This window comes from Lutra lutra, chromosome 18, assembly GCF_902655055.1.
Source record: "Lutra lutra chromosome 18, mLutLut1.2, whole genome shotgun sequence".
NCBI classification, from domain to species: domain Eukaryota; kingdom Metazoa; phylum Chordata; class Mammalia; order Carnivora; family Mustelidae; genus Lutra; species Lutra lutra.
In genome coordinates, this window is record NC_062295.1 from 380,402 (window position 1) to 404,860 (window position 24,459).

The following is a 24,459-nucleotide window of genomic DNA, read 5'->3' on the forward strand; positions in this document are numbered from 1 at the left end:
CTCCGTTCCCACACAAGTGACAGGCGTGTTCCGCGTGGACACAGGCTCCCGGGTTAGTCACGCAGCACCCAGCGTGGTGCTTGCTGGTTCATGGATCGCACAGGGTCGAGAGTACCCTTCCCTTCGACACAGGGGTTGAGACGGGAAGTTAAGAACAGCTATAAGGTGAGACCATATTCTTATTTATCAAGGGATGTAAGTATCCTGTTCAGTGTACAGATTCTCTCAAAAGGAAGTTGATAAAGAGCTCTCTTTCCCTTCTCTATGGATAGGGTTCGAACCGATAAATAAATGTTTGAATAAATACATGATGGGAACTTAGAAAGACTTAGGGCGCCTAAAAATTAATTTCCTATTTGTGACTGGTCCTGTTATCACTGCCACTGAGGTAGGACGTGTTTTCCATACAGTCAAGTATGTGTTCTGACCTTCTAGTGATGGTCAGTCCTCGCTGACCTGTCGAAACCCTGGTGATGGTCAGTCCTCGCTGACCTGTCGAAACCTTGGGCTGCTGGTCCGTAAACTCTGAGACCCTACCCACCGTTCAGTGTTATCGGGACCCGAAAGCGCTTCTGTTTATGTGAGTTATATCTGTTGATCTGGACTCTCTTAGGAAGTGAAGCTGAAAAAATACACGAAATACGTTTTTATTAGTCGATTAAAGATAATAGCTTACAGGGCACCTGGGTGGCTCAGTGGGTTAAGCTTCCGCCTTCAGCTCAGGTCATGGTCTCAGGGTCCTGGGATCGAGCCCCACATCGGGCTCTCTGCTCAGCGGGGAGCCTGCTTCCTCCTCTCTCTCTGCCTGACTCTCTGCCTACTTGTGATCCGTGTCTGTCAAATAAATAAATAAATAAATAAATAAATAAATAAATAAAATCATTTAAAAAAATCCCTTACATGTTTATGTTGATGACATTTTAAATTTATTATTTATTTATTTTAAAAAGATTATTTATTTATTTATTTGACAGAGAGAGAGAGATCACAAGAGGGACCCTGGGATCATGACCTGAGCCGAAGGCAGTCCAACCAACTGAGCCACCCAGGCGTCCCCAGATGACATTTTTCAAAGAAAGATGCTAGTATCTGAAATAGTGAGAAGGGTGGCATTGTTTTACATTTTTGCAAGTGTCTTAAATATCTGACTGCATCGAAGTGAACGGGACTCCTGCATCTTCTGCAAGCAGTCTGTGGAGTCACACAGCCTGGGGAAGCCTCCGCTGTGCATTCATGAGGGGCGATCAAAGAAAGCAGAATGTCTGGGAATGTCCTAAGTCTCATCTGGTCTTGCAGAACACCTGGGACATGAGGGTCGCTGGGACCCTGAGCACTGGTTGAGAACAGCGGTCTTAACTGCTGAGGTGTCCAGCTTGTCGCCTGATGGCACGAGCTAGCACACATCAGAATCCCCTGGAAACCCTGTCAGAAGTGACTGCTGGGCACACCGCGCAGTGCCTGGTTTGTGTTGTCTGAGTGGGGTCTGGTGAGAGATGTGTCTCTAACCAGTTCCAGGCGATGCTGCTGCTCCTGGTCCTGGGGTCTCGGCCAGAGAGCTGCCGTTCTTGAGAGTTTAGAAAACGTTTGCATCTCTTTAAAGACCCAGTCACGTCTCCGTGTCACTATGTCCCTCACTCTGCTGTGTTTGTTCTGACAGTTTCACAAGTGCTTCCTTGGGGCCGCCCCTGCTGGCCCCTCGGGAGGCCGGCCTCAGGGCTGCCCTCTGTCCTCACTGCCGTCTGTCTGGTAGGAACACAGAGAAGATGCCGGGACCACATACCTTGGTCCATTCTTCCTTTTTTTTTTTAAAGATTTTATTTATTTATTTGAGAGAAAGAGAAAGAGTAGGCCCGAATAGTGGGGAGCGGGAGGGGGAGAGGCAGACTCCCCGCTGAGCAGGGAGCCCGATGTGGGGCTCAGTCCCAGGACCCCAGGACCACGGCCTGAGCGGAAGGCGGACGCCTCACTGACTGAGCCCCTAGGTGCCCTGGCCCGTTCTTCCTGACACAGCCCTGCTACTCGGTAGCCTCAGCTGGCTCCGCTGTCTTTTGGTACTTCAATTTTATCTTTCAGTTTAGTTTTACTGTTGCTGTGTGTAGAGCCTCAGCCGTCCGATGGTGTAGTGCCTGCCGCAGTCCCCTCACAGCCCTTTCTCCCCGTCCTGGCTCTTGCCTTCTCTGGCTGTTTTCTCCAGCTTTAGGGACTTCCTCTGGACTCTCTCCTGTGGAAGGTGCACCCACGTGCTTTCCTTCCGCCTCCTTCATTCTCCCACGTAGCTAGCTAGCCCCGGTCTGGCTGAGACAGGCCTTCTGCGTCGGTCCTGAGTGCAGACAGCCTGCCTAGCTGACGCTGGGAGCTGGGAGCGCGCTGCGGTTGCCTTTGCTCTCTAACGCAGCCTCGGGCTTTTCCTGGAGTCACTGGACCTTTTCACTGGTTTAGTCTTCTACGCACCTGCCAATAGTTCTCTCTGTCCACGAGCTCGGGGACTTCCCTGGTTGTGTCCTGGCTCCGGTTCTCGTGACGGGGCTCATCTCCCCACCGCTGGGCCGCTGTCCTGCTTCGGGAGCAGCTCTGCGGGTCTGCCCTGACTCGGCCTCCTGCCTCAGGTCCACGTCAGATCCTCACCCAGGCCTTTCGGTCCAGGTATGACACTGCTGCCCCTCTCACTTCCTGGGCCGGTCATCTGGCATTCCCTTGGCGGCCGTCACATCCTCTGTCCTTTACTCTGAGTGAGGGTCTAATGCGCCCCGTGCCTCTCCGGATTGTCAGGGCCTTGCCTCGAGCAGAGCAGTGTTCTTCCCGTGGACTTCCAGGACGGGGTGGAGAGCAGCTGGGTCCTCAGCGCACTGGGCTCTGTTGGAGCCCCTCCCTGTCCCCCACGTCCGGCACAGGCGTCTGTCAGAACAGACTTGGTGCTTCTCTCACTGGCCTCGCTGTTGTCCTGTGTGGTGAGTGGAGCAGGACTTGTTAGCATCACACAGTTGGGGGCCAGGTCTGGACACAGACTGCCACCCCCTTCCCTTCTCCCCCAAATACTGACTGTGGGAAATCTGTGCCAACACATGATTTGGTTTAGCTTGCCTTATCTTGCATTTTGTTGTGTAACTTTCCGTATTTTGACAACGTCCATGTAGATTAGGTTTTTGTAATCCTGGAATCTTCCGCCACATGGCCGTACGAGGCATCTGTTTTTCGTTTTTCTCTGCTAGGAGTAGTGCCATTATACCTCTGGCTCTACAGGTTACTTTCCACATACCTAACTTCCGGCCAGGCTTAATTTTTGTGCTGGGAAATGTGAGGTTATTGTCTTGGGCTTTGGAATTGTAGATATTTAGGAGTCGAGTCAGGGTTTCTTAGCATTTCAGAGCTTTTCCGTGGCACCCCAAGTAGGTAATAGAGGGACAAGGCAGAGTGTCCTTGGCTGGGCTTCTGGAAATCACTCACCTGTTGTGGCAGAAGCTTCCAGTTACTCCTCTAGAGGGCGGTCCCTGAAAGCTGAGAGGCGGCCGTGTGGCCTGCGTCTCCTGCCACTGTGCCTGCCAGTGTGGCCCCAGGTGGTCGCACTCATCACACTCAAGGTGCTGGGGAGCTGGGTGCCTGCGAGCCGCTCTGAGGAGTACGGTCTGCGGCCCGTGGTGTGCTGGCCATGTATTGCCGGCCGCGTGCTCTGCTGTGCTCGGCTTCGGACGGGTCGTTGTCCCTCCCTCGGCTGCATGTGGTCGGAGCCTTGGAGTGACACAGAACTGGGCTTCACTTCTGGCTCAGCCTCTCGCCACCTGGCCAGTGTGCATTTGAGTATCTTCCACGGGCCAGCCCTTGTCCTCGGTGCTGGGGACAGATGATAAGCAAGACTGGCACATTTTCTGCCCTTTCTTAAGGTATTAAACAGGTATTTGCCAGCACTGCCAGCCGATACAAATGCCGTGAACAAAAGCAGAGATTATTTGAGGTTGTGTAACAGGGAACCCGACCTAGTTAGGGAAGTTTCCCTCAGGGAAGGTTCTTCCCTCCTCTTTTCTCCTCTTCTGTAACTTCTCAGCCCACATTCTGAAGCGGAGTGGGCTTAGTGAAGCAAGGGCTGGGAGAGGAGGGAGGGTCCCAGGCGGAGGTGCCGTGGGGAGAGTCTTGAGTGGGAGGAGAGAGGGCACTGAACTGGAGGGGCAGGGGTCTGCAGTCCCAGAGTCTCTGGAAGGCCTTAAAGGGGTTAAGTCGAGGGGTAGGTGATACGGTCTCTTGTTTAGAAAGAGGGCCCCTGGGGAGAGGGCAGGAGTGGATGGGGAGAGCAGTCAGGAGGCAGGAGGCTAGCGCAGGGGTTGGCAGAGGCTGGAGGAGGTGGAGTACAGGCGCTAGAGACACAGGCCCTGAGGGGGCAGAGCTGGAGTGACCTCTAGGGCTGAATGTAGGTGTGGGAGAGGCAGGAGGGCCTGGGCCTTGGGACAGGAGGAAGCGGTGGGGAGGCAGGAGCCCTTTTTCTGAACACAGCATGGGATGCGCAGTGCCCTCTGGGGCTGGGGCTGGAGATACAGCCTGAGTTCAGCAGTGAGAGGGGAACGGTCTGTGGCTCCAGGAATAAAGGACATGTGTCATCTCACACAGACACGCCCTCGGTGGGTGCCTCCCGACAGCATGGTTCAGGTCTGGCTCCATCTATTCTGCTCTGCACGATGCCGTTCTCTTCATGGTCCTGGCTGTGGCAGCCAGTGTCCCCATGTCCCTGTTTAAGAAGAGCCCTTTGTTAGCGGTGTTTGTGTGGGGTGCCGGGCTTGGGCAAGCGGAGGCATCACAGGTGGCTTGAGTCGGCTGCATTGCGGGGGGCTGTTGGAGACACTGCACTCACCTTGAGTGTGAGGACATGCAGCCTTCCCTGTGGGGGTCTCAGTTCCCCTTGCCCCGTTTTACTCTTTTCCTTAGCACTTAGCCTAACAGCTTCCGTATTTTACTTATTCTCCTATTTGTCGTCTCTGTCTCCATTCCTACCCACGTGGGGAAGGTGCCCAGCAGGCCTGGCATGTAGTGGCGCGCCTAGATGCTTGCTGAATTAAAGGAGTAAAGGAAGGGTTGAGGTCTGTCTTCAAGGGAAAAGAGGGGAGTGGCGCTGGGAACCAGCCAGCAGTGACCAGTGGTGCAGACCTGGGGAGAACAGCAGTGTCAAGTCCAGTGGGAGGCATGGGGCGTGCAGTGGAGAATGAGGGGCGGAAGGCTGAAGGACAGAGGGTGGTGGTTATTTTAAGATAGGCCAGGGCCCCTTTGGGCCTCTCTCTAAATGAGGACCCTAGGGGAGCCTGCTTCACAGGTGGTTTTGAGCAGTAAACCCTTCCTGACATCTGAGGACTGCTGTTTATTTATTTACTTATTTACATACACGTACATGTACATGTATATTTAAGTTTACTGACCATTGTTTTTATTCTATTTTTATTTTTATATTTTAAAGATTTTATTTATTCATTTGGCAGACAGAGGTCACAAGCAGGCAGAGAGAGAGGAAGGGAAGCAGGCTCCCCACTGAGCAGAGCCGGATGCGGAGCTCGATCCCAGGACCCTGAGATCATGACCCGAGCCCAAGGCAGAGGCTTAACCCACTGAGCCACCCGGGCGCCCCGACCATTGTTTCTTTAGTCCTCTCTGCGGCCAACATGGGGCTCGGAGGTGTAACCTGAGATCAGGAGTTGCGTGCTCCCGGACTGAGCATATGTCCCTGGGAGAGTGCTCTTTGAAGACTAAGTCAGTGCGATTGAGGGCTCACTGTCTGCAGAGCCATGCTCCTTGGACTTTAACCCCCTTTCGGACACCCCAGGGGAACTTTAGAATGGACTGCACATGTGTCTGTGGCTCGTGACCCCAGGACTTGGCCCTAGGGTGATGTGGGGTTCCTGGAAGCCGTGGGCCCTGCAGGTTGCCCACTCTGTCCTCAGTTCTGTGCTGGCCTTGTGTGGAGTTGCCAGAAGAAATGAGGAAATACATTTCCTTGTTCCTAGGAGGCGATGGTTTGTGGGCTGTTGGAATTGGGGTAGGAGGAGTCAATACTTCTGTCTTTTAAAGGGGGCTCTGTTCCTTATCTGTGGTTTTGCATGTTCGTTTTTGCCATGTCTGGTTATCTAGGACCCTCTGAACAGATCAGACTCTATTTTCCTTTTGGTTGTTGTCTATGTGATTGTTACTGTGTGAAAGTCATTTATTCTACTTCGCAGGAATCTCGTGTTCCTGTTTCTGTAGGTGTGAGTAGCACGCTCACTGTTACCCTCTGATTCCCTAAAGAGAGGCACGTTGTGAAAACACGGTACGTTTCCTTGGTTGTGTGTTGCACGTCGTTCTCGTGTGTTGTTCCTGTGTATTATTACAGGACATGGTGAGCTCGTAGATGGTTTCCAAAATTGGAAAACATCTTTAGACCGTAAGTTTCTGTGTAGGTTTTCTGCTTACGGAAGACTGACTAAGTGCCTTAAAACCCTTGGGCCGGTTGCCACCTTGGGGGGTGAAGTGCCATCTGTGAGAATCAGAAGTACAGAGGCGGGCGCCTGGGGGGCTCAGGGGGTTGAGCCTCTGCCTTCGGCTCAGGTCATGACCTCAGGATCCTGGGATCGAGCCCCGCATCGGGCTCTCTGCTCAGCGGGAGCCTGCTTTCCCCCCTCTCTCTGCCTGCCTCTCGGCCTCCTTGTGATCTCTCTGTGTCAAATAAGTAAAATCTTAAAAAAAAAAAAAAAAAGAAGTACGGGGAGGTTGGGTCAGGGCAGCTTCCTCCCCCTCCTCCCCCTTCCCTCCCTCTTCCCTCCCCCTTCCCTCCTCCTTCCCTCCTCCTTTCCTCCCCCTTTCTTCCTCATCCTCCCCTTTTCTTCCTCCTTCCTCCCTTCTTCCTCCCTTTCTTCCTCCTCCTTCCTTTTTCTTCCTCTTACTTCCTTCTTTTTCTTCCTCTCCCTTCCTCCCTCCTTTTTCCTCCTTCCCCCTCCTTCCCTTCTTTGTCCCCCTTCCTTCCCCTTCCTCCTCTCTTTCTCCTTCCCCCCCTTCTTCCTCCCTCTTCCTCCTCCTCCTTCTTTTCTCTTCCTCTCCCTTCTTCACTTTCCTCCCTTCTTTCTTCTTCTTACCCCCTCCCTCCCTGCCTTCTTCTTCCTCCTTTCTCCCTCTTCCTCCCCTTCCTCTTCCTTCCTCCCCCTTCCTCCCTTCTTCCCCAGGACCACATAACGTTGCTGTTCTCTGTAGGCCTGGCTGGCATCATGATGGCTCTCTGCCCACAGAGAGCATCTTGCTTTGCCTCCAGGATCCTGCCCGTTGTCTGTCGGGTCAAAGATGTGCCTTCCTCACCAAGACTTTCAGAAGACCCTTCTCTTCTAATGGAAGAAAGACTGCCTTCTGCAAAGGAGATGTGCTGAATCTGGGGATGTCAGGGCCGGAGACCAGCCACCCAGGGGAAGCTATCTATTGATGGGGAAGGAGGCTCTCTTGTGTCCCTTGGTGGCACAGCTGGAGAGCTGCCAGGTGAGGCAGGGCCAGAGGAGGCAAGAGCGGGCACTCCGCCCATGCCCAGCCACTGTCTTCCTGGTCCAGGCTCCTTTAGAGCAGAGGAAGACCCTCTTGGGTCAGTGTTCCTCAGAGCTAAAGTCGTATTTGTTCGTCCATTATTAAAAAACAAATGTTCTAGAATGCCTGCCACAGGACATGAGATCTTCCCCAGTCTCAACAGGCGCTGGGAGTGTGTTCTCAGTTGGGATGAATCTAACTGTCCGCCTGTCCACCCCCCAGTAAGATGCTGCTGATTAAAGGCCCATGTGTAGGCAAGTGACAGAATAAATGACGTATGTGAAATGTCTGGTGGTAGTAATAAAACAGTCCCTACTCCCGACACTCTGCTTTCCGCTACTGATTGAGTTCAGGTACAGGAGCCCCAGTGTGAGCTGGGACTTGGTCGGTGCCCAGCCTGGAGCACTTGGCCCTGTGCGGCTCCGACGTCCTGCTGTTGGACAGACAGGCACCTACCTGCGCACACCCAGGCCCCATCCCCTCTTCCCGGTGGAGTAACACCGTCCTTGGTCAGCAGGCATGTGGTTCTGACGTGTGTGCTCGGAGAGGAAGGAATGCAGGCTCCAGTGCACGGTCTGGAAGAGCAGGCTCCCCGCGTGACCCTGCTGTGTGGAAATGGGTTCGTATTCCTGCTGCTCTGTCGGCGGGACAGTTCGGGGACGGCGGGGGGAGCTGCAGAGGTAAGCCAGGCTTCGGCTCCTTTAGCCCTATGCCCTGTCTCACCCGACGAAGCCCTCCCGGACTGGGCCTCCGCCCCTCTCTCAAGCTCCAGAGGCCCGGGCTGTCCGGAGTACTTGTTAAAAGGCAGGGCTAGGTCTCATCCGCAGGCTTGCGTCCCAGCAAGTCCTGGGTGGGCCAGGACCCCCGGTAGGGCTGCAGTGTCACTCCTGGAGTTTCCAACCTTGGCCAAACTCAGGATTGCCCAAGATGCTGTAGACTGAGGGGCCCAGCTGTGTGGCAGATGTGCTTTCTGGGGGGTGGGAATCAGAGGAGCGCTCGGAGCCTCCCCTCTGTGAGCTTGAGAACTTGGCTGTGAAGGAGCGTCTGTCCTCCCGAGCAGGTGGGAGCACCGGAACTCGGAGCAGGAGTGGGGGCCTCTCTTTGGCAGGTCTCGGGGAATGCTGTGTCGTGGGTGAGGACTGTAACCTCAGACCAGGAGGCTTGTTTGACCAACGGCTCGGTGGAGGCCAGAGACGGCTCGGGGGGAGGCTGAGTTTGGACCTGAAACGTCTCTGTAGAGGGCGCCTCACTGGGTCCTGTGCCCTGTCTAGCTTTTCTCAAGGAGAAACGGGGACAGGATGGGTGCGGGTACACATGCTTTGAATAAAGAAAGTGTTTTCTCTCTTCTCATTCTGGAGCCTTTGCTCGTGCTCCAGAAGGCTGGGCTCTGTGTAGGAGCTGGTGTCTTCTGCTCGGCTCTGCGCGCTCGGCTCTGCGCGCTCGGCTCTGCGCGCTCGGCTCTGCGCGCTCGGCTCTGCGCGCTCGGCTCTGCGCGCTCGGCTCTGCGCGCTCGGCTACGCGCGCTCGGCTACGCGCGCTCGGCTACGCGCGCTCGGCTACGCGCGCTCGGCTACGCGCGCTCGGCTACGCGCGCTCGGCTACGCGCGCTCGGCTACGCGCGCTCGGCTCTGCGCGCTCGGCTCTGCGCGCTCGACGTGTTTGGACGCCCCCCGGATTCCCGCTGCGGGAGCAGCCCTTTCTGCCGAGCTGCTGGAAGGCACACGCATGTGCTGGTGGAAGGCATTTTCATCTGTGCTTGGGTTCCCAGGGCAGCCCCCTCGGGCTACCCTCTGCTCTGCCTGGCTGCTTCGTCGGGTGGCTTTCTGGACCAGGGGACAGGGGCACAGTCTCTTGTGGGTGTGATTCTGAGATGAGCTGTGCAAGCGTCGGCCTCCCATTCTCGCCAGGCTCCCTCTGCTTGTTGCAGTGTCATTTCATTCCCGCACGCTGTGTTGGTTTATGCTGCTGGACCCCGGGAGAAACAAGGCTGGAGTTTTTTGCTGTAGGGAACAGAAAGCCCTTTTGTGAGAGTTCTTCCTTATCAACGTGGTTCACTCTGGCTGGTGAGGAGAAAAAGGCCACTTTCCTCTTGGTGATTTTATTTTTAAAAACCCCCTTGAAGGAGCCCACTTATGCATTTCACAAGACGACTACCATTTAGTGAGGCTTAATCAGCACTTAGAGAGTGTTTGACTTTCTCTTTTACCAAAGAACTTTCTAATAGGAGGAATCTTAGCATTTGTAATATGTGAATCAAGACCGTGTTCTCAACAAGGGCACCAAGATGGCTTGGTCAGAAGAGTGTGCAACTCCTGATCTGGAGGTTGTAAGGTGGAGCCCCATGCTGGGCGTCGAGATTACTTAAATAAATACAATCTTTTTTTTTTCTTTTAAGATTTTATTATTTTGTTGACACAGAGAGAATTGCATTTATTTATTTAGAGTTATTTATTTATTTGACACAGAGCATGAGAGGGGAGAAGGTCAGAGGGAGAAGCAGACTCCCTGTGGGGCTGGAAGCCCTATGTGGACTTGATCCAAGGACCCCGGGGTCATGGCATGAGCCGAAGTCAGTTGCTTAACCGACTGAGCCACCCAGGCACCCCTAAATAAATAAAATCTTAAAAAAGAAAAAAGAACCTGTTCTCATTGGTTGGTATTGCCCTTAAAGCAATAATAAGAAATTTGAAAAGAAAAAAATGGCAGATAACGTTCATTTAAATAAAAACATGCAAATGAGAAAACAAAAATCTCATTTAACACTGAACCTTCATACTTTTAGACTCTTAATTATTATTATTATTTATTTTATTTAATTTTATAATATTTGAGAGAGCAGGGAGCAAGGGGGTGCACAGGAGAGGTGGGGAGAGGCAGGGGGGGGTTGGGGAGAAGCAGGCTCCCCGCTGGGCAGGGATTCCCAACATGGGTCTCAATCCTAGGACCCTGAGATCATGACCTGAGCCCAAGGCAGATGCTTAACCTACTGAGCCACCTGAAGCACCCCCTTCAGTTATTGTTTATATGAGAGATGAACAAAACCAGAGCCCTAATTAACTTACAGTTCTAACCCAGTCCGAATCAGTATGCTCTCAGCAACCCTCAGTGGTCACGTATCTACTAGGTGATTTTAGCGGCTAGTCCCACCCTGCCAGGAACGTGGGCCGGGCCTCTTCCTCTCACCTTACATCTGATCCTCAGGAAACCCCGATGGCCCTCCATCAGGGCGCATCAGAATCTGAGCATTCCTCGGGCCTCCTCTGTTAACTGCCTGCTGTGGGCGTGCCCTTACGCTCCTGCTGCCACCAGCCCACCCTCCAGCCTTTCCTTAACAGGCAGCTAAGTAGCACTGTTCTGGTTAAGCCAGTAGCAGCTGTGCACAGGGCTTTCCCAGGACACTCTGACCTCACTTCCTCCTGCTGACTCCCTCACCTGTTCTGCCACAGCCCCCCGGGCCCCTCGAGGATCCCTGCATACCGTGGGCACACCAGTTCCTCGGCCCTTTCCGCTGGCTGTATGCTCTGCCTGGGACCCCGTCCCGTTTCTTCTGCTGGGGTCTCCGCCTCTGTCTACCTGAAGCTCAGGGTTCTCTACCACACTGGCCCAGGTGGTTGGCAGGGCTCCGTTTCTTGTGGTTATGGGGCTGAGATCCCTGGCTTCTCACGGCTTGTTGGCAGGCAACAGCCCTTGAGTCCTCGTGGCTCCTCTCAGGTCCAGCCACCTGTGCCTGGCCCTGTCCCACACCACAACAGCTCCACCCCTCCACAGCCAGCCGTCCACTCCAGCTAACATGTGCACAAACTGATGGGCCCACCACGCTGGCCATACACAGCTCTCCTGACACACTCAAAAGCCTTCCCAGGGTCATGCCGCCAAGGTAGGCGTCCAGGGCTGACCCAGCTGGCAACACAGCCACACTGCGGCCTGCAGCGCCTGCGGTACGGCCTCCGGTCCCCGAGCCCACCATGCGGATCAGGCTAAGGCTCCTGTCTGCTTTTCAGGGACCACTTTTAAGTACAATGGGACGGGCAGGGACCTCAGGTAGTTGAGGAAAGCTTCTAACAAGAAAGGGAGAGATCGTAACCAAAAATAAAGAAGAAAGAAAAGCAAAGCAGAAGGCACCTGAAGGGCACAGAGTCAGTGCAGAGCGCAGGAGAGAACTTGGAAAATAAAACTGGATTTATGTTGTCAGGTTAAAGAAGACATCACATTCAGAGAACTAAAGTGTACCCTGAAAAGTTAAAGATAAAATCATCCAGTTGAAAGGTTGAGAGATCAAGTCAAGAATATATCCCAGAGGGGCGCCTGGGTTTCTCAGTCATTAAGCCTCTGCCTTCAGCTCAGGTCGTGATCCCAGTGTCCTGGAATCGAGCCCCCCATCGGGCTCCCTACTCAGTGGGAAGCCTGCTACTTCCTCTCTCCTTCTGCCTGCTGCTCCCCCTGCTTATGCTCTCTCTCTCTGTCAAATAAATCAGTGGAATCCTTAAAAAAAAAAAAATACAGGGGCGCCTGGGTGGCTCAGTGGGTTAAGCCGCTGCCTTCGGCTCGGGTCATGATCTCAGGGTCCTGGGATCGAGCCCCGCATCGGGCTCTCTGCTCAGCGGGGAGCCTGCTTCCTCCTCTCTCTCTGCCTGCCTCTCTGCCTGCTTGTGATCTCTGTCTGTCAAATAAATAAATAAAATCTTTAAAAAAAAAACCACACATATATATCCCCAAAAGTTCCTTTTTTCCTGAAGTTTATTTATTTATTTCAGTAACCTCTACACCCAGTGTGTAGACCCCCTGAGATCAAGAGTCCAATGCTCTTTCCACTGAGTTAGCCAGGTGCCTCCCCACCCTGAAAGTTCTTTAAAAGTCAGAGAGACAGGGCGCCTGTGTGGCTCAGTGGGTTAAATCCTCTGCCTTCAGCTCAGGTCATGATCCCAGAGTCCTGGGCTTGAGCCCCGCATGGGGCTCTGCTCAGCAGGGAGCCTGCTTCTTCCTCTCTCTCTGCCTACTTGTGATCTCTGTCAAATAAATAAATAAAATCTAAAAAAAAAAAAAAAAAAGTCAGAGAGAAAAAGAGACAAAAGGAAAGTACAGGAGTAATGATGAATGAGGCCTAGCACCTGACAGATGTACCGGGGACGGGGACAGAGATGGTATCAAAGGCTCCTTCCTGAGGACGTCCAGAGCCTGGGGACCGTATCTCTCGTTGAGGGGCTCTTCCTGTGGTCAGGACAGTGAGGAGAGAGTACCCCCTGCACACAGGCCATTCCTGCACGAAGAAGTGCCCAGCAGGTCCCAGAGATGAGCACAGACCCTCCGCAGAGCCCTAGGACAGGTGCGGTTGGCTCTGCGGCCCGAGCGTCCCCTGCACGCAGGACCCGTTTCCCACCTCCAGCTGCACGTGTCTGGGAGAGGGAAGAGCACAGGCGTGAAGGCACTCGGTGCACACCCCACGCCCTTTCTCAGGAAGGTTCCGAGGTTGCTCTGAGCAAGGAAGATGAAGGGGAGGTAGTAGAGGCATGAGGTTCCTGGGTCCCTCGTGGGGACACAGCTAGGAGTTAGATCCTGGGGGGAATGCTGTGAAGGAGGTGCGCGGACCTGTGGAGGGTAGAGCAGTCGAATGCTGAAAACAAAGGCAACAAAAGCAAGGGAATTGCTAAGTCGAAGAAAGAATCCCGTAGGAGGTGTTCCTGTGGCTTCAGTGTGGGTCAGCAGCGAGGCATATTTATGCAGTTGGTGACGTGAGTACCGAAGACCTAGTCGGACCTGGCAGCGGGAGTGCTGAATTCTCCTGTTTCTCCACAGAAGCTAAAACACAGCAGGTGCATTTGAAGAGCCAAGAAGTAGCACCGGGAGCCCGTTCGTTAGACGCGGAGGCAGGGATCCCTCCCAGACCACTGGCAGATGAGGAGCGGACGGAGGGGCTTCTGTGCGGGGCACCTGGGTGACTGTTGGTTAAGCGTCTGCCTTCAGTTCAGGACATGATCCTGGGGTCCTGGGATTGGGTCCCACATTGGGCTTCCTGCCCGGCGGGCAGTCTGCTTCTCCCTCTCCTGCTGCCCCTTTCCCTGCTCGTTCTCTCTCTCTCTCAAATAAATAAAATCTTAAAAAAAAAAAAAAGAAGAAGAAGAAGAAGTAAATATGCCTAGCCTTTTAAGTTGCCCCAAATTAGACATTAGGTTTATTCAAATGACATCGTTTCTCCCCAGCAGGACCCAGTAATTCCAAAGTGGCTTAGGTGATAGGGAGACAGTGAGTCTTTACCTCATGTTCACACAGCTGGCCAGTTTTTTTTTTTTTTTTAAGTATTTCTACTCATAGGGAGGAATCTATGAACAGGGTCTTTAAGCATAAATTGCCGGGCGTTATCCCTGAAAAAGTTACTTGCCATGGTAGTTGGTGCAAAGCAGACCTACGAGGGGTAAAAAGTTCTCTCTGGTGCTCTGTGTCCAAGGTCCCAGAGCCGTGGTGTGACACTGTTCTGCAGGCTTAGGAATGTAACACCCAGGAAGCCCCTGGTCGGGTTTGTCTCCACTGGTACAGATACGGTACCATCGGTACCATTGCTGTTTCAGAGGACCCTCGAATCACCTGCCCTGTGTGTCTACAACAAAGTCACTGAGTTGTTATTTTTCTTGTTTTTCTTTTTGCTGTTACTTTTTTGTTTTTTGTTTGCAAATCCAAGAACTCAAACCAGTGCCCATTGCCGTGAGCACACAACTTTTCCAACTTCTATGTGTTCGGCGTATCCCTAAAATAGTTTCTCAAGCATCCTTTGTTTCTAAGAATCCCTCAGTATAGCTGTTGAAATCTTAGAACCAACTAGCAAAAGCCCCCGTCTCAAGTACATATCCGTATCTTTATAATTACTATTGTTATTTTAAGATTTTATTTGACAGAGAGAAACACAGGGAGAAAGGGAACACATGCTGGGGGAGTGGGAGAGGGAGAAGCAGGCTTCCCGCCGAGCAGGGAGCCAGACTCAGGACTCTCGATCCCAGGACCCCGGGATCATGACCTGAGCTGATGGGAGATGCTCACTGACTGAACCACCCAGGCGTCTATCTTTATAATTATTAATATCAAGGGTTCAGCTTCTTCAGAGTTTAACCTTTAATAATTGGCTTGTTGCTTCCTGCTGCTTATGGGATTTGCAACGTATTTTCAGGGGAATATCAGGGAAAGAATTTTTACTGGGAATTCAGCTTTGTGTGGAGTACCTGTGTCTGATAGTGTAGGTCGCTTTCCGTGATGGAGGGGGCAGCGCCCCTGCCTTGGGCACAGTTCGCACCAGGAAAGACGCACGCCTCTGTCGTCTGCTTGTCCCTCCTCCGTGCATCTGTGTTCGCACCTCTTGCTTCTGATGGGTCTGTCTTACTGCATCACATGAATTCTAAACCCACACTTGGATTTTTCTTTGACATTCCGGTAAGTACTGTGTGATCAGTAAGATTCCTGTAGGAAATACTACTTGATAAGGAAGATCAACATAGTGCTGAAATTTTGGATTATGGTCCCACTGCCTCCCCCAAACATGGGATTCTCACGGTCTTTCTTCTGTTCAGTGCGTAAGAGATGCAGTTCCTTTGACCTGTACCTATCCGGTCTGCTCCCGCAGGTGTGGAGACAGACGTGTGGTGAGGAGTGCCAGGGGTCCTGAGGAGCCCGGGACAGGCTTGGGAGTAAACCTTGGGGTGGCAGATTGTCTCTAGCTGGGCCCTTAGAATGGGAGTGATTCCTGGAAAAGGGATGCTGGGAAGCAGAAATGGCCCGTCCACTTCTCTTTCCTGCTGCTCGCCTGAATTGAATAAAAGGTTTCTCTGCCACATCAGAAGCGGTTTCCCTCCTTGGATGACGTTTTTCCTCTCCTGAAAAGCTGACTATTAATACGTTACACAATAGCAGGGAGACCTCAAAGTAACATGGACCTGGGATTTTAGGATAATCAAAAGGCTTTATTTATTTATTTTTTCAAGATGTATTTATTTACTTGAGTGAGAGAGTGCCCACGCACATGCGTGGTGGGAGGGGCAGAGGGAGAGGCTGTTCAGGCCCGCCCCCAGCAGAGCCTGGAGCTCCATGCAGGGCTGGATCCCAGGACCCTGAGAGCATGACCTGAGCCACCCAGGCGCCCAAAAGGGCTTTAGATTTATATACCTAAAGCTGTTTTCAAACCATTTAGTCCATTCAAATGTTCTGTCAGCCAGGAGCGCTTGTGTTTTGGAGCACTGGATCGGTCGTTGGTTGAGCGTCCAGCTCTTGATCTCAGCTCAGGCCTTGATCATGAGTTCAAGCCCCGAGTTAGGCCCCATGCAGGACCTGGAGCCTGCTTTAGACGAGATCACAGGCGTTCAGGATGGTGTGGCCGTAGACCGGAGCCTACTTTAAACACTGATTTGCAAGAAAGAGCTTATGTGACATGCACATTTCCATCATTTCAGTAATCTGATGGAAAAGGGCAGACGTGTGGCACATTGGAACTTGCACACCCGTTTTTTGCTTTTTTGTGCCCATATATTTTGCTTTATTAAGGCATATAATTCTACACTTAAAAAATCTTATCATTATGGAAAATTTCGAGCATATATGAAAATAGAGACAGGAAGGTAGTAAGCCTAAGGGTGCCCCTTGCTCTGCTAAAGTGTCAGCTCCCAGCAGCCTTGTTGCCTCGCCAGTGTTTCCAAGGAAATCCCAGACTTGGTATCTCTTTATTCATAAATATAAGTATTTCAGTACTGTTTTTTTTTTTTTTAAGATTAATCTATTTGAGAGGGAGAGAGTGAGTGAGAGAGAGCACAAACAGGGAGGGGGAGAGGGAGAAGCAGACTCCCCGCTGAGCAGGGAGCCCTCTCCTCCATCCGGGGATCCCAGGATCATGACGGGAGCCGAAGGCAGACACTCAAGGACTGAGCCCCTGGGCGCCCTTTGGCCAGTCTTTTTAACTTACGGCCGCTCGAAGAGGTAGGCCTCTCGTTGAAGGGTTAGTTGGCTCTTTCCTAATGACTGATGATGTTGACTTGAGTCCCCTCATACCTCTTGGGACTCGTTTCATGTTTCGGAATGTGGTCTCTTGGTAGATGCGCGTATGCACGGACGAGGATGGTGTCCTCTGCTTTCATTGGCTGGGGTGTCCTGTAAACGTGTTTGAGGGGCCTGATGGGGTCACCCTGACCTGTGACAAGACAAGCTTTGTTGAGAATGTCACAGTTCGTGTGTGGCGGTAACGTAAGATCCACAGACGGGCAGCTTCTCCTTGTGAAGGGCTGGGCTCGGTTTCTCTGAGAGCTGCCTCTTCAGTGGCCTGCACTGTGGTTAGCAGGCTTGCTCTGCTTTCCTCCCTTCCCCTTTATGTCTCCACATCTGTAGCAGAGACAGGGTAATGTGTTAGTAATTGTCTAATTATGAAGAATGCCATAGGTGCCCGCTCTGCCTGTGGCTGCCGGCAGTCCGGAGAGGGTGCTGGCTGGCTTGGACCATTCTGGTCTGTGTCCCTTAACTCGTTGCTCTTCTGGCTCTGCTGGATTGTGCAAGGAAGGGCAGGTCCTTATTTTTCACAGTCTCCTTGTTTTTTTGTTTTGTTTTGTTTTTTTTGAAATCCTCTGAATGGAGTCCTTTGAGCTTAGAGAATTAGAATCATCCCCAGTCATCAGCTATATGGAAGTCGGTGTACTCTCCAGACTACAAAGAAGGTATAGTTAGGGGTGCCTGGGTGGCTCAGTGGGTTAAGCCTCTGCATTTGGCTCAGGTCATGGTCTCAGGGTCCTGGGATCGAGCCCCGCATCGGGCTCTCTGCTCAGCAGGGAGCCTGCTTCCTCCTCTCTCTCTGCCTGCCTCTCTGCCTACTTGTGATCTGTCTGTCAAATAAATAAATCTTTTTTTTTAAAATAATTTTATTTTTTTAAGTTTATTTATTTTTTTTTAAATTTTATTTATCTATTTGACAGACAGAGATCACAAGTAGGCAGAGAGGCAGGCAGAGAGAGAGAAGGAAGCAGGCTCCCTGTCGAGCAGAAAGCCCGATGCGGGGCTCGATCCCAGGACCCTGGGATCACGACCTGAGCCGAAGGCAGAGGCTTTAACCCACTGAGCCACCCAGGCGCCCCAATAAATAAATCTTTTAAAAAAATTAAAAAAAAAAGAAGGTATAGTTAAAGTGCACTTTAAAAAAATGTATGTACTTTAATTCATCTTCTAACATGGTAACTTGCATAAAGGCCTACTAGTTAATGATTTGTTTAAAAAGCTTTGGGTTAATGTTTCAGAATGGACAACTTGGTACTTTGTGTTCAATCAGTAGCTTCATTGTTGAAATTCTTAGAAATCTTTCTTTCTTTTTTTTTTTTTTTTTTTTTTTTTTTTTGTGAAGTAAAACTTATGCCCACTGTAGGGCTTAAACTCGTGACTCTGAGATCAAGAGTCACATGCTCTGCTGTGGGAGCCAGACAGGTGCCCCAGAATTCTCAGGCATCTTCAGGACAGAGTGGCCCGTGGGGATTCCAGGTTGGGTGGCCGTTCAGGTTTCCAGTGAGCCTCTCACTAGAGATCGTGTGCTTTAGGAAGGAGAATTTTTGTGAGATATGGAAGGAGGCATTTTATCAATGATTCCAAGTCAGTTGTCTCAAGAAGTCAGCGGATGAATGGACGCCCAGGCCCTGTATCTCAGCAGCATGTAGGGCCCTGGGATGGAAGGACAGTGGCCACCATCTTCTCCACATAGTGGACGGAGAAGAGGGAGACGCAGTCTGTGGCTTGAGGGCCCTGGACTGTTAGGGTCAGTCAGCTTGAGCTGGTCCTATTCCAGTCTGGCTTTATGTTACCCAAATAGTGGTGTGAGGGCTGGACGTGGCAGCCTGCCCACTGCCCACTGCAGAGGACGCCCTGACAGACGCTGTGGGTGGTATGGATTAACGGATTTGGCCAGCTCGGCCAGGGGCTCATGCACACAGTAGCCTGAGCCCTGGTTCTCTGCCTTTAAAATACCTTATCTACACCTCATCCCCAAGTATTTGCATGGCCTCCCCCTCCTGTCCTCTGGCTTTCCTGGATGGTTCTGGCCTCCTTCTGTGGTCAGAGGTGAGCTGTCTTCGGGCCAAGTGCCTTACCCCTTTTCCTTGCCGCCCCTCCGGCATGGTCCTCTCTTGCTTGCTTGCTTTGCTCTTTTGTCTTCTCTCTCTTTAAGATTTTCGTTACGGAAAAGTCCAAGCCTATACGAAAGTAGCTAGAGTGGTGCAGTGTCTCCCCAGTACCCCGCCCCCGCCTCAGCGACGGCCAGTCATGGCCAGTCAGCCACATGTGTGTAGCTGTGGATGTCCTTTAGTCCCCAGCGTTCGAAGTATCTCCACATACTTCAGTGAGTATATGAAAAAATTACTAAAATACCATTATCACACCTGTAAAAGTTGTCTTAGTATCATATAGTATTCAGTATCTAGGATCAGTATTCACATTTCTAATTATTTTGTAAATAGGATTTAAAACAACAGCTTATTTGAATCAGGATCCTAAAACCCCTTACATGGTCCCAGATTGGTACGTCTTCCAAGTCTCGTAGTGAGGGCTTCCTCTCCATTTTTCTTCCCTTGGAAACAGCAGCTCGCTTCTCTGTCAGGGTCCTCACGGAGTGGGCTTGCTGGTTACAGCCACGTGATGCCGTCAAGCGTGTCGCTCTGATCGCCGTATTTCTGTACGTTGGTAGTTAGGTGCAGGCTGGATTTAGGCGGTGGTGCGTGCTTTCTTCAGGAGATGCGTGGCGTCGCGTGGTCTGTCCTCGTGGTTTTAGGCAGCGCGGAGTGTCCCTGGTTCTGCGCACTGCTGCGTTGAGCATTGCAGGGGTGGCTTTTTGGTCCTTTGTCCCTCCCCTGTTCGTTCGCAGAGATGCTCTGGTTTTCTTCTTTTAAGATGTTACTTTTAAGATGTATTTATTTGACAGAGACGCAGTGAGAGAGGGAACACAAGCAGGGGCAGAGGGCAGGGAGGCCGATGCGGGGTCGACCCAGGACCCTGGGACCACGACCCGAGCCGAAGGCAGACGCCCAACGACTGAGCCGCCCGAGGCGCCCCGCTGACGTGCTGTATAGAGAGAAACTGAGTTAAACAGTTTGTAGAGGAGAGACGGGCGAACCGTCTGATTCTTTCCCTTTGTTTCTACTTGCACTAGTGTCCTCCAGTGACGCCGCTTCCTTTGCTTTCCCCTAGTGCGCCTTCGCGGGTTACAGCGCATTTGGGGGGTCTCCGTCCCCTGAGTTGCCCTTCTCATCGTGCTCGTGCTTCCCTTCTGGCTGTGAAGGCTGAGGGCTGGCTCCTGAGTCACTGGCTGTGACTTAAGGGGACTTGGACAGCTTCTTTGTTTTCAGGTGTGACGGGGAGTCTGGGCTCCACGTGTCCGCTTCCTGGCCAGCCTCCAAGGCTCCCGGTTCCTCTTCGTGGGAAGTGGGGCTTAAATATCACAGCCTGGGTGCCAGGGTGCTTACTGTCGGTTGGTCAGAGTTAGAAGGTCTTTGTTTTCTTTAATACTCCACGAGCGATACTTCATCGTGACTCTTCTGGTCACATTTGGGATCACAGGTGTTCGCTTTGGGCCTTCAGTCTGTGTCTTTGTTCTCTCTTTCAGTGGCATAAAGGCGCCTGTCCTGAGCAACACCCAGATCATGGATTGGAACATTCCCTGTCACTGGGTATTGCTGCTCAACAGTTTAATGATGATCAGATTTTCTTTTGTAAAGTCAGTTGAAGTTTGCGTAGCTGTTCAGGTTTTTCCCTTTAATGTCCGGAAATTCACCAGAGTAAGTCCTGGAATAGGGTCTTCTGGGGTCCTGAGCTCTTGGTACCTGAGGTGGTAGTTCAGCACACGCTGAAGATTCTATCTTAGAGAAGTTTTCTTATATAGAGTTTTAATATTTGTTCTGGACCTTTGCTTTGATTTTTCTTCTCTGGGGCTTCTGTTACTCTTACATTAGATTGCCTTTGTTTCCAGTCCTTGTCGCTTTCTCTTCAGTCCTTTTTATCTCTTTATTCATTTATTTTTTTGTTAAATATTTTTTTAAAGATTTTATTTATTTGGGGCTCCTGGGTGGCTCAGTGGGTTAAAGCCTCTGCCTTCAGCTCAGGTCACGATCTCGGGTCCTGGGATGGAGCCCTGCATCGGGCTCTCTGCTCAGTGGGGAGCCTGCTTCCTCCTCTCTCTCTGCCTGCCTCTCTGCCTGCTTGTGATCTCTCTGTCAAATAAATAAATAAATAAATAAATAAAATCTTTTTTTTTTTTTTTTTTTTTTAAGATTTTACTTATTTATTTGACAGAGATCACAAGTACGCAGAGAGGCAGGCAGAGAGGCAGGCAGAGAGACAGGGAAGGAGGAGGTCCCTGCTGAGCAGAGAGCCTGACGTGGGGCTCGATCCCAGGACCCTGAGATCATGACCTGAGCTGAAGGCAGACTTAAACCACTGAGCCACCCAGGAGCCCCAAAGATTTTATTTATTTTTTGAGAGAAGTGAGAGAGAGAGCATGAGCCTGGGGGGAGGGCTGAGGGGGAAGCAGGCTCCCCGCTGAGCAGGGAGCGTGACATGGGGCCCATCCCAGGACCCCGGGATCGTGACCTGAGTGGGAGGCAGACCCCGACTGAGCCCCCCGGGTGCCCGAATTGTGGGTTGTTGTGAATACAGGTGTTCATAGTGCGTGATATCACTGTGGTTTTAATTTGCATTTCACTAATGACTCACGATCTTGAGCATCTTTTCATGTGCTTACCTGTGTCTGTCTTATTTGGTAGAATGTCTCTTTCCATGTCTTGCCCATTAAAGAAGAATGGTAGTTCATGTTACTGCACTGTAAGTGTTGTTTACACATTCTGGGTACAAGTCCTTTATCAGATATGTTATTTGCAAATATCTTTTTCCAGTCTGTGTCTTGACTTTCAGTTTTACTAATAGTGACTTTTTTTTTAAGATTTTATTTATTTATTAAAGAGTGAGAATAAGAGAGATCACAGAGAAAGAGGGAGAAGCAGACTCCCTGCTGAACAGGGGACCCTCCCCCGCATATGGGACTCGATCCCAGGACCCTAGGATCATGACCTGAGCTGAAGGCAGACGCTTCACTGACTGAGCCACGCAGGCGCCCTTGATTAATGGTGTCTTTTGAAACGCAAAAGTTTTAAATTTTGATGAAACCCACTTTATACTTGAAAATATAGGTGTGCCTGGGTGGCTCAGTGTTAAGCATCTGCCTTCGGCTCAGGTCATGATCCTGGGGTCCTGGGACCGAGCTCCGCATCGGGCTCCCCGCACGGCAGGATGCCTGCTTCCCCCCTCCCACTCCCGCTGCTTGTGTTCCCTCTCTCGCTGTGTCTCTGTCAAATAAATAAAATCTTTAAAAAAAAGGAAAGAAAAAATATAAATGTGTCTTCTTTCTGAAGAATTTCATTCTCTGTAAATTCCAAGTGTGACTCATCTTACTTTTATGATTTTTGGTATTTGGGGTCTCCTTGCCCATTTTTACTAAGGGTTCTGCACAACCTGCAAGGCCTCTGGGAGTGGATGGGAGGGTCTCTGCTACGTTAGTAACAGTCTCACAACGGCTCGACTGATACCTAAACCTTCAGCACTCCCGATCTTCTCCCTGGACAGCACGGCTGTCGACTCCGCAGGAGCTTATATCCATCACCGGCGGTCCTGGGTGCTGTTGGCCGGTCTACCCTGGGAGGCCTCCCGTCGTTGGCCGGAGCTTCTGGTCACTCTTGCATTCAGCACCGTACCTTGCAAGCAGGCTGCTCGTCTGGGCGTGGGGAGAGGGTCGAGGGCAGAGCGTACCGTCCTCTGATTTGTAAGGCTCGATAACGTCGTCTCTCTTGACAATTCCAGGTGAAGGACTTAACGAAATACCTGGACCCCGGTGGGCTTGGCGTGATCAGTTTTGAGGACTTCTGTCGAGGGATCACGGCGATCAGGAACGGAGGTCAGTCTCCCCCACCGTGTGTTCCCCTCTCCTTGCGTCCTCTGCTCCAGCCCTTGCCCTGGCTGTGCCCTCACCCACCCTCAGGAATGCCCTTTCGGCTGCATGTAACGTCTTCCTTTCCCCTCCAAGCCCCTATAAGACCCTGGGTTTCGGGCCCTCTCGTTGCCCTTCGCTCCTCACACACGCCGTCTTCCAGAGCGGGCTCAGCCTCCTGGCCACAGTGTCAGAAGGCGAGGGCCCTTCCCGCAGGCGCGCAGGAGGACCGCAAGGGCCCTGCGGCAGCACCGCGTGCGTGAGAGCTGCTGCGCCCCGCGGACCGCGTGCCGCTTCCCCTACGTGGTTGCGGGTCTGGCCGTGCTCCGCCTGGCCTCCCGCCCCATGGGCTGCGTGCCACCCCGACTGCCTCGGCCTGTGTGGCCGTGGCTACCTCGAGTTCGGTGTTTGTTTGCGGCCTTACTTTGAGTGAAAACTGCCTTACGGTAAGCGCACGGATGTTCAGTAAATCTTGTCACTCTGAATTTTGGCCGTTCTTCATGACTAGTAATGGAAACCCCGGCCGGTGTTACCGTCCCGTGGACCCGTCCCTCGGCCTGCAGTAGCCTCACTCCTCGCTCCACCCTGGGCTGGCGTTCGTCCCCTGGAGGCGCTTTTGCCCCTTGGGCTTGGCTCCCATGGAGGGAACTGTCTGGCGCGCTCTTCCGTGCGGCTGCTGCCTGCGTGTGGTGTCTCTGAGCTTCGTCCACGCTGCATGGACCAGGGTCTGCTTTTCGATGGCAGGACGGTGCCGCCGCAGCTGGTTTCCCACACGTAGCTCTGTAGCCCAGGGCGGACACTCGCGTTTGGGCCGTGTGTTTCCAGCTTAGGGCTGTGATGAGTACAGCCCCTCTGGACGTCTGTGTATGTCTCTGTGTGGGCACGTGTTTTCATGGCTTTGGGGCCTGTCCACAGGGGCGGTGGCTGGTTCTGCGGGTGTAAGCTTAGTTTCTTACACTCTCAAGTTGCCCATATGCCGCCCATTTTTGCTTCGAATTTCGGAGCCCTGGAGAGACCTCCTTTTCTTGTGGCCCGGCTTCAGCCTGGTGTGTTGGGGTGATGGTGGCAGAAAGGCTCTGGTGGCAGGCTCTTCCTTTCCTCCTGCACTTGTGAGAGGAGGAGGAGCAGACCTGAGCAGGACCGCTGTGGTCGGCTCAGAGGATGCCCTTGGACCTGAAGTCTGATCCGCAGTTGTTGATAGAGTTGCGTCTATGGTCGGTCCTCTGTCTGTCCACCGTATTGCCCAGTAGTGTCCCAAAGGGGCTGGGTTTCCTAAAACACTGAGGCCGGGTGGCTCCGAGATACCTCTGTGTATCGTGACCTGTATTTACCCTTTGCCCTTTTACCCAGTCAGTCCACGCACACGAGTGCCACCATTGCCTGGGAACCCTGTGGGCCTTTGGGTCCAGAGCACACCTAGTAATGAGAGGAGGGGTCCCAAGGGAGGGGGCTGTGGGTGTGGCGGGTGGGGGCCGCGGCACAGAGCCATGCAGGCTGGCTCCTGGCGGGAGCCCTCTGGGAGGAGAGCTGGAGAGCAGCCGGGGAAGGCCGGCTGGAGTGTGGTCTGGGCCAAGTGGTGGAGCTGCCCTGAGGCCTGTGAGATGAGCATGACTGAGCTTGTGCTTGGAGAGGCTGCGGGCCCTGGGCCTGAGGGTGAGGGTGGCAGATGGGGCCTGGTGGGGAGACATGGAGAGTGGGTGGGACAGGAAACCCTCTGGGCGGTGGTCCTGGCAGGGGATGGGCGGTGGGGGTGATGCTGTGTGGGCACGGGGATGAGGAAGAGAGTCCTTGGGGCTTAGCGTCACATGCCTGTGTCTGTAGCCATGTAGGCAGTATGTGGTAACCGTTGGGTGACCGTCTGAGGTCAGGTGTGCAGTTAGACATGACGTTGTTCAAGCCTTCATGCTTTTGCACAAAGATTTTAGTGGTGACTTCATGGAAACTTTGGCCTCTGCTCAAGCGCTGGTGTCCTT

General features: G+C 52.4%; 1 protein-coding gene across 6 annotated transcripts in view; it reads left to right on the forward strand.

Annotated features, from left to right (window-relative positions):
• The window catches only part of RAB11FIP3 (RAB11 family interacting protein 3), a 76,897-nt gene that overhangs the window by 14,923 nt on the left and 37,515 nt on the right, over window positions 1–24,459 (forward strand). For 5 of the 6 annotated variants that reach the window (XM_047712949.1, XM_047712950.1, XM_047712952.1 and 2 more), the window contains exon 2: window positions 22,360–22,453. In XM_047712949.1, the coding sequence (XP_047568905.1) occupies window positions 22,360–22,453 (94 nt within the window). Of the gene's footprint in view, window positions 1–8,559; window positions 8,576–22,359; window positions 22,454–24,459 lie in introns of those variants that run through there. The other variant, XM_047712953.1, reaches the window with a different exon arrangement.